Source organism: Atractosteus spatula, chromosome 15 (assembly GCF_055471065.1).
Source record: "Atractosteus spatula isolate fAtrSpa1 chromosome 15, fAtrSpa1.hap1, whole genome shotgun sequence".
Lineage (NCBI taxonomy): Eukaryota > Metazoa > Chordata > Actinopteri > Semionotiformes > Lepisosteidae > Atractosteus > Atractosteus spatula.
In genome coordinates, this window is record NC_142720.1 from 14,810,233 (window position 1) to 14,823,260 (window position 13,028).

The 13,028-nt window shown below is 39.8% G+C and overlaps 1 protein-coding gene across 1 annotated transcript; it reads right to left on the reverse strand.

Annotated features, from left to right (window-relative positions):
- Positions 1-69: 69 nt before the first annotated feature.
- kcnk1b (potassium channel, subfamily K, member 1b) lies at positions 70-9,649 on the reverse strand. Its single transcript, XM_088934028.1, has 3 exons — positions 8,972-9,649; positions 5,858-6,253; positions 70-3,569 (listed from the first exon to the last, which is right to left on the reverse strand). The coding sequence occupies exons 1-3, from the start codon at positions 9,324-9,326 to the stop codon at positions 3,307-3,309; spliced, it is 1,014 nt and encodes a 337-aa protein (XP_088790154.1). The 5' UTR covers positions 9,327-9,649; the 3' UTR covers positions 70-3,306.
- Between the last annotated feature and the right edge of the window lie 3,379 nt (positions 9,650-13,028).

Genomic DNA, 13,028 nt, shown 5'->3' on the forward strand with positions numbered 1-13,028 from the left:
AATACAAGAGTGGTGCAGAATTCATATTTCACATTCTTAATGCACAAAATAGAAGACAAAAAATGCTTATAACTTCGAAAGACCTTGAGCTTTTTAATCTCAATCAAGAATATGCAAACATTACACACAGTAAAATAATCACAAAGGATCTATACTGTCTTACAAGGTTGGCCATGCATTCTATCTAAGCAAATAAAACAATAAATGAACTCAGTCAATGAATAAGCTGTGGAATGTCACAGACAACATAAGCATTAAATTCGACAAAAGATACATTACTGTATATAGTGTACCGTATTATTATTAACCTGTTTATACCCAGGAGGACCTGAAAACCAAGAGTGTATAGATGCCTATCTCTCTTGATGAGCAGTGAAGGAGAAGTCACTCTATCCCCATTCTTTCATTGCTAGGTTTGTAAAAGTATTATCTTTGACAGCAACTTTAGTGGAACTATTCCGGCACACTGATGCTCACAGTAGTTAACTCAGTGGTTCCATCCTGGTCCCATAGGCCTAAACACTCTTGGTTACATGATTTAACCCTTAATTGACATTAGAATAGAATTCATTTGAACTAAATAAAGTCCCAGACATTTGAGTAGGTTAAAGAATAAATATCCCAACCAAGCACCCTTAAGGCTTCAATTAATTCAATTAAGGTTTGGTAATTAGGCTAAGTAGGAATGAAAAAAAGCAGGAATGTGGGCCTCTGGGATCAGGATTGGGCACCTCTGGTGTAAATGAACAAAATAACCTGAAATATGTTAAAGCTTAAGCAAAAAAAGCCATTGGTTATGGGAGAAGCCTGCTGGATTTGGAGTAGCCTTGAGCCTAGTAGAAACCAGTCCTTCACCCAGTGTCCACCCACACCAGGAATAACCCCTTGCATCAGATCTGTTTTACCACAGCACTGTTTATCAATAACTTATCAGCTTTGGGTAACACTTAAAAGATTCAGCTCTAGTGTGCATGTTCTCTGCGTGTAAAATGCACACCCTTCCTGCAACCAAGAGAGCATCTTACAGCCAGGTCTTGTTCATGCAAAATTGTCTGCTTGGGTAATAATTGCAAACTGATTTTTGTACATCCACCTTTATACTTATTAGGAAATGATATATAAAAACGCGTGCAGGATCAAAGTAGACTGTGCCATCAGGAGTGTGGCAGATGGAATAGTAAGCAAATTATTCCAAACCTTTTCAGGCACAGCTACATACAGTCCTGCTATTGACAATAATTCGAAAGAAACTGTTCATCAAAGCAAATATATGCGTTGTGACACTTGGTTATATAAGTAATTTTATTTTAATTTGTAATGTTTTAAATGTAATTGCTAGATAAAATGAGTCTCATAAGGTGGAACCTTTGATAAAAACAAAGTAAAATTACAGAATTATTGTGTGAGTTGTGTGATTACTATACTTAAAGGTTTCATTGATGACAAAGGAAATCCATAAGGACTTAACCATACACCTTATGAAAATAATTCATACATTTTAAAAGTTAAAGTAATACAGAATACTGTACCACTGAACTTATTGCACAAATGAAAATAACTAATCATAAAACAAATGTGTCAGACTCCCATTTTAAGGACTTAACAGACCTTAAAATATCTATGAAGGTAGACATGTTAAATTCTACCTTAATAAACAATACAATATTTTTACAAGCATCATTTAATTTACATTTAACATCATGTCAATTATCTTGAGTTGGCTTAATGAAATTGTTGATGATGAACCTGGATCAGATTCTTGGACCACTTAGATAATAGCAACCAGACAAACTAGACAGGCAGAACGTCCTGGTCTCATTTTGAACATTTCTAATGTTCTTACGGTCTGTTGGTCTCTATTATTCTGTGCATCAGGGCAGTTCTACAGCCCCGGAAGACAAAAAGAAAAACTGTTAACAGGCAAATCGACTGTCCCTTCTTGACAGAAAGTTCATCTTCAACCTCAAAGAAGCGGGACATTCATACTGCAGAATGTGCTGGTCTCTTAACAACGTTACAGGAAATTGAACTTAATAAACACTTTATTATACTCCAGGTTCACAATTTACAGTTAGTTTTAAATAAGAAGAAAAAACTCTGTTTTACACAGATACTCTGAATTTACCGATCGAATATCAGCGCATGCACTATGTATGATTTAATCCTGAAGCAGCTATTTGAGTGCATAAAAGCATTGTGCTTGAGTTCCTTTTCTAAGACAATGGGTCGGTCTGACGTACCACACATGACCCAGTAGAGACACAGAAGTACAGTGCAAATACCAGAGAACTGACTATTCAATAATATACAGTAAACTAATGTCACTAGGAAATCTCACAATAAAACATTTTTATTCCTTTATATTGGTAGTATCCTTTCAATACATTTTTGTGCTGCTTATAAAACATTTTTCTCTCTTTTGTACCTGCAACTCTATACAATGTACAAATGTACAATTGGCAAGACTTTTGTAATACAATATCAGGGACCAGCCCCCATACCCACTTGTAAAAGACTGTTTAAAATTACATTTCTTTTCACTTCTTTCTACACATCTATGACAGAAAACCACAGACGTGTTAAAATAACAATAATACTAATTACAGTACCTTCCACCATGTTTAGAATAATTGCAGCTTGTAAAGCAGGAATTTGCTGCTTTGTATTCTAGACACAAACAAGGAATGCATTTATATGTGTAAATCCACAAATCATTCACCTTTAAATCATCCTCAACACTTTCCCTGAATCTAGAATTTCAAGTACATTATGGATTTAAAGACAATGTGCTGAATGTTAATATTTTTCTCACATTAGGTGAACAGTTATACCATTATTATTATAAACTCCATCATCCTTCAAAGCCCTTTAAACTTTAAAGCACAACCTTAAAGTAATACAAACTGTAGACTTGTTCAAACCTACTGTATGCCTGTAGTGCAACGACAGCCAGTGAAATCATGAGATGGAACTATTGACATTATTTGACTTATGCTTAATACACTAAACTCACTTTCCAAATACAGTATCAGCAGTTAAGTAAGTATGCCTTTTTAAACATAGACATCTAAATTCACTTGTTGATAGCATGCTGTCAGTTAAAATTAACATTGCCGTCTTAAATTAATTTTGCTTTCCTTAAGCACACCACTCAACAAATACAGCAAGCCTGTAAAACCTCTGAAAACATTTTTCACAATGTATTTGTTCTGAAAAAAAAATCTATTCTGGTATTATGTGGGCTATGGACCAGCTATGATTCTATATCTCCACTACATTCCACTACAGAGTGACCTATGCAGAACCCTATCTGTTGATGGAGCCATCTGTAGCAGTGTAAAGCACGGGCTGCACATCCACAAAGGGTTCAGTGATTTTCTCTTCTCTGAGGGTGGCAGCCTGGTCAGATACAGAGGAGAAAGACAAGTGGTCGTGGTCTAGGATGGTGACACGGTCTTCTGGCTTCTCCCTCTTCAAGTAGAACATCTTCCTAAACTGTTTCAGTTGCTGCAGCTCGCAGAAAGTCTCCAGCACCACCAGCATGGCAATCAGGCCCAACAGGAGGTACACTGGCAGAGAGACAAACACACATACACACACTAATTACAGGGTACAGGCCACGCAAGAGCCCTCAGCTGCTCTCTGCTCTTTCCCAGTAACTGAAAAACCTGTAGTGAGGATAAAACGCCTGGTAAAAAAAAAAACAAAACACCTGTCTCCGGTATTTACAGAGCATCACGATTAGTGGTTTGCTCAAAATAATAAAATAGACTAAGCAATTTTCTTTCTTTTTTAACAAACACTACTTGGTACACCTGTAAAACTTTAAAAGAGTATCCCCATTATTAATACCTGCAAGAAAGAAAACAGAAATAAAGTGAGGGATCAGGAAAGCTTTCTTTGGAAAAAAAACTGTACCAGCAGTTGAGACACTACCAACCATCTGTCGCCCCTTACTGATGTTAATTTTAACAAGGCCCTGCCCGCGGGCTCATTGTACCTCAGACGTCAATGCCATCATCTGCTAAATGCTTCTAAATTACACTGATTAAACCAAAAGCAGCTGGGAAAGGTAACCTTATCTAAATGACATGGAGTGCCTCCTTGTGTCACATGAAAAAGGTTTATAGTCCTTGAAAAGTACAGGCAGGTACCAGATGGAAAAAAAGAACCATTGAAACAAGGTTGCTGCTGTTGCAGAGACAAAAACATGGCTTGAAAAACAACATGGTCTAGAAAAAAATACATTTGCTCTTGTAATGTCACACTGTATCGAAAACTGGATTTAAACATATTTCCGTCCACGGAATTGGATAACTTCAAGGCTCAAGAGTCAAGATCTAGTAACCCATAGTATAAGATGTAGTCTGCATGCGTAGGCTGCAAAGGAACAAGTAATAGATTTATTCCATGCTGAAAAGAGACGAAAGAAACACGTTTCGGCCGTGGAGCCTTCTTCAGCTTCACACCTGAAGAAGGCTCCACGGCTGAAACACTGTGTTTTCTTTCTTCTCTTTTCAGCATGGAATAAACCTATTACCTGTTCCACAGTATAAGATTCTTGCCGCTTGAAGGGGACATTTGTCTTCCTGTACTGGGCTTTGAGGAACGTTGCTAAGGCACTAATTATATCAAAGCACATAACATCTGCTCTGTACTGTAAGTACTGTTAGAGGTGCTGCAATTTAACTAGCTGTTCCTCCCTGTCTTCTGCATCCCGGCCTTCAATGGATTATCCCTCTTAAAACTGCACCCAGTAGTACAATCCAAAACCAAGAATATGGTAAATAGATAAGATAAGACTTTATTGATCCCGAAGGGAAATTGATGTAAATGGCCATAATGTTGAAATGACAGTCCATATGGTTACCTGCAGATAGTCACAGTTCTTGTGGATTAAGAGAAGACAAAATAACTTAACAGTTTTTACATCCATCCATCTTCTAACCACTTAATCCAATTTAGGGTTGCAGGGGAGCCGGAGCCTAACCTGGCAAGCAGTGGGAGCAAGGGGGTTTAGACCCTGGATGGGGCTCCAGGCCATTGCAGGGCACACACAGACATAAACATGCACACCACTCACACCAGGACTAATTTTCCCAGAAGATAATTAATGTACCAGTATGTCCGTATCACCCTGCAACTCACAACTGGCAGCCCACTGAAGCTCAGCAGGTGTGAGCCTGGTCAGTACCTGGATGGGAGACCTCCTGGGAAAAACTAAGGTTGCTGCTGGAAGTGGGGCCAGCAGTACTATAAAAAGGCGCCATCCTTCAGATAAGATGTAAAACCAAGGTCCTGACTCTCTGTGGTAATTTAAAAATCCCAGGGTGTCTCTCAAAAAGGGTAGGGGTGTTACCCCGGTGTCCTGGCCAAATTCCCCCCTAGCCTTTACCAGTCATGGCCTCCTAATAATCCCCATCTAATAAATGGCTTCATTACTCTGTTCTCCTCCCCACTGATGTGTGGTGAGCTTACTGGCACACTGTGGTGCTGTTGCATCATTTCATTTAAAGCACTTTGAGTGGAGTGTCCAGAAAAGCACTATATCAGTTTAAGCAATATTATTATTATTATTATTGAATTTGAGAGGAAACTGGAGCACCCAGAGGAAACTCACCCAAACATGGGAAGAACATGCAAACTCTAGGCAGATAGCACCCCAGGTCAGGAATTTCACCCAGGGGCCCAGCACTGTGTGGCAGCAATGATAACCACTGCATCACCAGACTGCCCTAAACACTTTTTTTAGTAACCCCAGATAAACAAGGATCCAAATATTCAAAGAAAATCATCATTTATCACTCCATGGCACCTCACCCACTCACAAGCACATACATTTCCTCAGGATACGCACCGGTGATGCCCAGTTTGTACAGCTCTCTGAACTTCTGGTTGTAGCCCTCTCCGGGTACATAATCCCCCAGACCAATGGTGCTGAGGGAGATGAAGCAGAAGTAGAAGGACTCCAGGAAGTTCCAGTTCTCCTCCAGGGCAGAGAAGACCACAGCAGGAATGATGAAGAAGCAGGACGCTGTGATGAAGGCCAGGAAAATGGCATGGATCATCCCCACCAACGGCTTGGAGAGGCCCCAGTGGGTGTGGATGTAGGTCACGGGACGGCGGGTGCTGAACACCATGATGCGCTGCACCACTGCTGTCAGGAAGAGGAGGGTGAAGGGGATCCCGATCACTGAATAGATGATGCAGAATGCCTTGCCCCCGTCTGAGAGGGGCACCGTGTGGCCATAGCCTGCAAGGGAGAAGAAGTACGGGCTGTTAAAGTATAAAAATAAGTCTTAACAAACATCCCAAATTGAGACGACACAAATGCTCTCCACCTGATCTTTCTACCAATCCTTTTACATGCATATGTATGTTAAATGTTAACCTCTGAATATGCGAACAAAACTTTCACCTGAAACCCAATGTACTGCCTTTGATTTCTTTTCTTGGTAAGAGAACATGGAAAATAAATACGTTACCACACAACAGTAGAACAGAAAAATGTGTATTTTTTTATCCATACTGACAACGTCAAAATGCACATAGTGAAGTTGTGCAGTACATAACCATTTATTAAACCTACAGTGCATCGACTGTTTGCAACATCCCTCAGGCTACGGGGTAGAAACATCATTAACCTGAACCTGTGGAACTTGTGACAAATTAGACTGCTCATGCTCTGCCCTGACTGTGTCCTTCGCACTAGCCCCCAAGGTCTTTAGGATCGTTTGCATAGCCAAGTATCTGCACATTTTAGTACAGTATTTACAGCAGGTAAAATAACTCCCTGAACAAGCCTCTACACTCAACTCTCAGATCTGGTTCCCTCCCTGAAGATTTATGACCTCTGTGACAGTACCTCTTAGTATATATGTTGTTAAAAAAAATAGATGATCTAGCACGAAGGGTCGTATTGTAATGTAAAGATCCTGCACCATAACTGTCGTACTGTATGATGGCACTGAACTGCCTGTCAGGAAAGCCAGAATTTCACATGCGATTTATTTTGTCAGCAAATAGAAAACATCAAAACCCACTGTAGAATCCCACTGCAGTTTTCGAAGACCGGAGCCATGAACCTGCAATTCTACATCAAACATGATCTGCTAGTCTGGTGACCTTTATGATAAAAAGAAAGAGCACTACCTGTAGCAGTGAAAAGCACAACAGAACAGTGGAGAAGGAGTCATACCTACAGAAACACTGCACGTTAGTACTTAAATGTTTTGTTGTGCAACAGTACAGCTACTGTATCTATGGACTACAAAAAGTTTATTTATATAAGTCCTTCCCATATGTCAAAAAATGTTTCAGTCTACGATCACTCCACACTTCATCATGATCTCTGAATAATGATAAAGCCTTTCATCTCATTCTTTTGTTTTTCCCTTTCCTGAAGGTGAAGCAAGAAAATTTGCGATGAACCCTGTCAGTTGGGCCTGTTACAATGTAGTGGATGATGCAATAAGGGAGTGATATTGAAAGCTGGCACACCTGAGCTTGCTGGAGGGCCTCTGTAGTAAAAGGAAGGGCATGATTATGAAAATCAATAACCATTCAGTGTGCTACAATATTTCCTGTAGTTCTTTTCTTCTGTGCTTGCCAAAGTGAAAACCCAATGAATAAGCAGTTGGTAATCTTGAACGTCTATGTGTACATAATCACCACCATTGTCAGACCACAGTCCAACCCATTTGGTCTCTATTCTCACAATTCGGGTTCTCCTAGTCAAGAATCCAGCTCAGCAGCCTGTTAACAACAGGACATTCAGGGCAGTACTGGGTCTTTTATTATACAAACCACTCACTTATTCTTACAGTGGTGACTAAACTTTTCTTTTCTTTTCTAAACGTTAAGTACTTCTCTGCAGAATGTTTTCAGATAAAGCCTTTGACATTGAAGGAAGTGATTTTATGGTTACCAGTGGGAGGGACAATTCTTTAACAGGAGCAAAGTGCAACTGCTCTTTGAATACAGTAATGGTGATACCTAGTGACACAGATATAACCATGAGAACTCCCTTGTTTATAACTATGTTCTAGGTTTACCATTCAGCTAACAAGGCAATTGCATTGATATGTCATTATCATCAGGAAGTCTAGGTCAAATATCCTAAAGTAAACCGATTATTTTAAAAACAACTCTTTACAGGCTTTAGTAAGGACAATGGTGAGATGCCATTGACTGGAAAGGTAAGTCATGGGATCGTGTTTCCTCACTGCAGTCAGACGAGCCATGCTGACGGTGAATGGTGACTTCTGCTGGGGCTCTCAGGAGTCGAGTTTCACCTGAGCGCCTGGAGCGCTCTAGAGACTTTGTATATAAATGCGCAGAGAAAGGAAATGGGTTTCTAAAATATAGGGTTACATGAAGTTTCATTTGATCTTCAGCATTTACTCGTGGACTTCGAAATAGATCTGTTTGTAACTTTATTATTCGGCTGATTTGGTTATTTTGCTGATGGAAGGAGAAAAAGCTAATCATATCTGTAGGACAACAAAACGAGTGGATTTCTGTTGTCTAAACAAAGGCCTGAAATAATGTTTAACCATCTAATAGCACCCCCCCCCCCCAAACAAAACAAAGCTGCTAGGCACATCGGGATAAACTGATCGATGTCAATCAAGCCCCCCAGTCTTAACCAAAGTGTAGGATGACTGTGGCACATCAGACGCTGAACAAAGGCTCCAGTGAGCGAACACATGCATATTATTACAGGTCAAAACATTCCATGATGCAAATCTAGGCTCACTGCGCGCCCCCACCCTTACTGGTGTGACACATAAGTAACACAACATGAAAGTGATACTATAATATATTATCCCGACAGTCAAATTTTGAGTTATTTAGGAAGATCCACTACAAATTTACATAAAGCAGATACAACACGGCTGTTTCGACATGCCCCTTTATTGAACATCCTGCATCGCTGTATTTGACGTCCCCCCCCCCCGTACTTCCTCACCTGTGGTAGACAGAACTGTGCTCGCGAAGAACAGAGCTGATGTGAAGTCCCAGTTCCAGTTGGCGGTGGCGTTGTTCAGCATGGAGACCCCATAATTGCTGGCCTCCAGCGCCTTGGCGAGGAACTCCTCCAGCCGGTCCTCCGACAGGCACTCGTTCTCCTGCAGAAACTTCCGCTTCACATTGCGGAGATCTTGCCGGAGCTCGTCCTCATAAGGCAGCTCGACCGAGGAGAATACCACGGCCCCGAAAATCAAATACAGCACGTAGCCCAGGATCAGAAACAAGAAATACCACGTCGATTTATTACTCTGTATGAGACGCACACATGAGTTACTTGTGAGGGATTGTAACATCTTCCAGTAGCTAAATTGGTATTAACAGTAATGTTACTGTTATTTCTCAAGACCGTATCCTTTGCACCAAATACGACTTAGAACCAGCTAGGATTCATTTGTGTGTCGCATTCGCGCAGCGCAATTCTTTTCCCGATCCCTGTTTTTCTTTGGTTCGGTCGGTTCACATTCATTGAGGTTAGATGAGCTGATGTGGCGATGACTTCAGCCCGCCTGTGACGTTATTGGCTCCCCAGCCCAGGTAACAGGAGGAGGAATGAAGAGCTTCCTTAGCTACAGAAGAAGGAGGCAGTGCTTCGGCGCGTAGCAGCGCAGGGCGAAGCGGCTGACAAAAGAACTGAAGTTCAAACTTCTCCCTTTGTGTAAATGCCCGCTCGCTCTCATCGCACAACAGTGAAATACAGATAAGACAGACATATTGTAGCGTACATATAAGGTACGGTATATATTTGCGTAGATATTTGCCCAGTGTGTTCATGGGTATATACTGTATGTATACGTGGCCTGCCTTAGCATACAAGAAAATAATATAATAAAATCATTCTCGACATTCCGGTTTGTCTGGCATTCTGAAGGGATCCTGTGTCAATGGGTTGAAGACTCATTTGATTTCAAGCCTAGGAGTGATGGCGACGTGGAAAAATCTAGATCATTTTCACACGATGATATGTCAAGTATGTTAATTTAGACTCCGGTGCTGTGCCTGTGGTGTCCGACTAGTATCAAATTACAGGTTTCATTCCGAGATGTTTGTTTTGGCACAGGAACTCAACAACAAGCACAAGTCTCTTAGCATATACGCTCAAACTGCCCCCGTCTTCTTTTTAACGACATTCATAATTTCACAGGAAACTCCCACACAACTCACAGTTAGAAATAGGAAATGACAATAAACGGTGCTTTTGAACCAACAAAAGTTTCATGCAGCTTTTAGATCTAGAAAAGTTGTCAAAGGCAGGCTGGCAGGTAATGGGCTTAAGGAGTAAGTGCTTCACATTAAAAATATCCATGCTTTTAAAGATTGGTGCTTCATTGTGTTATCCAAGTAAAAAAACAAATGTGTCTATCATACCAATAATTAATATAGTGAAGACGATTTGGTGAATGGAAGCGGCAGTATACATTAAACTCACCCTCACACACCTCAGTCTCACACCACACAGAAACACGTGCTGTAAGGCTTGTGAAAAGCAGATACTGTATGCATTGTGACTCTTGCTAAACTTGAGTTTCTGCATCATTGCACAGATTGAATTCTCAGATGACGCCACAGTGAATTCCTTTATAGACGGCTGATGCTCATTTCGTGTACCTGCCTGTTGTAGTTTATCTACTGCAGGGTGTCCACCCAACAATACGCCAGAAGGAGGTTTTACTGTTGAGTTCATTTTAACTGTAAAGGGTTACAGTTAAAACGTTAAAACGGAATTCATTCACCACCTGCGCAGTGCCAAGAGTCATGTTTTTTTCTGAGAGTGGCAGAAACGAAGTTCTGTTCCAGGAAACTTTTGCTTTCTTTTAAGTCTACCTGCTCAGAACAGGAGGAGGCCCTGATACCGCCCAGGGTTTCTTGCTCCGTATTTGAGAGGTTTGAGCAAGATGCGCACTTTCATAAAAACTGAAAAACAAGCTAATGAAATGAGCAGGTCGCATAAGCTAGGAAGTCTATGTACTTTGTTTAAAAAAGACTTCTACCTACTTCATCACATTACAAATATGGACACATGACTTAAGCGCTTGTTGATGACATTGCTTATAAGCCCAATTAAGCTTATTGGTAATAATATAATCATCGTTTTACGAAAGGGATACGTTTCTTGAATGTCTTCCTTAAGCAAAAATTTTATAAACGTGACTCCCTTAGTAGAGATAATACAGTGAAGTACAGTAAGAACACAGTAACAATAAAAGATAGTAGTAAAGGAATGTTAATATATATTACAGTTATTGTGCTAGTATTTATTTATTACAATAAGTGGCACTAATTAAGACAAACATACAATATAAATGGGAAAGAAGGACCTAAAACGAAAAAGAAAATGACGGACACCGCAAATTCCACATCGCAAGCAGACGTTGGCAAGCGCTTTATAGTCGTAACGGAAGGCGAGATATTTTTTAGACAAAACCAAATTCAAAAGCTCTGAGCAGGCTTCTATACGGAGCAAAGAACAGTCAAAACAAAAACGGGACTGGACATACAAGAGTGGGCTGGGCAGTTTTTTTTTCATTGGGAAGGCGTGATTTCATTGTATTGAAAAAAACACGTTACACATACCGAAAAAATATGTTTTCAAAAGCATTATTGAGAACCTTCTTAGTGTGTAAACCTGATTAAACACCCAGATATAAGATCAGGCCATTCCTCTATTACACAGTCTGTTCACATTCTATTATCTTGCTTCGTCTTATACACTAAAAGGGAAGCTTTTTTACATGTACTGTATTTTTCTAAAAAAGTGGACTTGCCAACAGCAGAAAAACATATTTTAGAGTGAGTTATTTGACCCAACTTTAATAGCAGAACACGTTGTAAATGACAGTAATAGTCTGTTCTACTTTTCTTTTTATTAATGGCCTGCTTTCGTTTTTGGGGGGCTCAAGAGAATACAATAGCAAAATTGCCTTTAAAATTGATATGCTTAATAATTAACCATCCTTTTTACTGTTAAGAGTTTGAATTCTGAAATAGCTGCTCTTTGGGTGTCCTCCAAATGTACTTATACCCCCCCCCCAACAAAATCTGGAACAATGGACATCAAATAGCAGAATGATTTACAGCTTGGAACATCTGAAAATGTAATACCGTTATATTATCAGCATTAAATAGAGCAAAGTCATATTTGTCATCAATAATTCACATTCATAAAACACAAGGGTGACATTGATTAGCTTGTATTTGTTTATCATACAGTACAGTATATGTGCATAGGCTTGACACATGTTCTGTTCTTGATTCATGCCTGGTTTTCACTTGTGTCCATTGTTTCACTGTTGGTTCTGAAGACATCATCAGGTTGACTTTGGTAGTGTCTTTGAGGATTTTGATCAATACCCTCATGGTGTTCTCTGCTCAAGACTAAAAATTGGCAAAGCTGCCAGTGTAGGACATTCTTTAAATTCTTTTAATGAAAGTATGTGGTCGCTCTTCTCTGGACTGATGATCTTTTTTGTCATGCAGTGGCCACAATTTTACAAAATATTCAAAATGATGTCTTAAAAGTCCATTTTACAACTGTAACATAACATACCTTGACCTTAAGTTTAGAATTTTAACTTTTCATCCTATCATTTTGCCCTTATAATCACTTCCCCCACATTTTCTAAATGTTTAGGGAGCTACTTTTGTGAGTGTTAGCCACAAAGGAAAATGTAAAGGCCAATTCCATACTGAAAAGTCCGAAGAAAAACCTGGAAAAAGTAGTAACCTGGAAAAGCATTGTTATTTCCTTCTGCCTTTCAGCTTGGAATTAACTTTTACATGTTCCTTGTCTAAAGATGTAAATGATGTACTGTATCAGTATAAACATCTATTTCTTTTTTGAAAGCAGCCAGTATGTGGGTCCCATGTAGTATGTACTCAACTCCATGCAGTTCCTGCAGTTTACAATCCTAGGCTGTTTGCAGTCATGTACATTACTCCCTCTGTAACATAAGTTCCTGCCTGTCTTGAAAACTAGGCCTGTTATTAAGATTAGATAG

Coding starts and splice junctions, on each gene's coding strand:
- kcnk1b (XM_088934028.1), bottom strand. CDS start 9,326: ATGTTACAATCCCTCACAAGTAACTCATGTGTGCGTCTCATACAGAGT. Junction 6,254..8,971: donor CACAGTTCTGTCTACCACAG/GTGAGGAAGTAC, acceptor TCTCCCTTGCAG/GCTATGGCCACACGGTGCCC. Junction 3,570..5,857: donor GTACAAACTGGGCATCACCG/GTGCGTATCCTG, acceptor TCTCTCTGCCAG/TGTACCTCCTGTTGGGCCTG.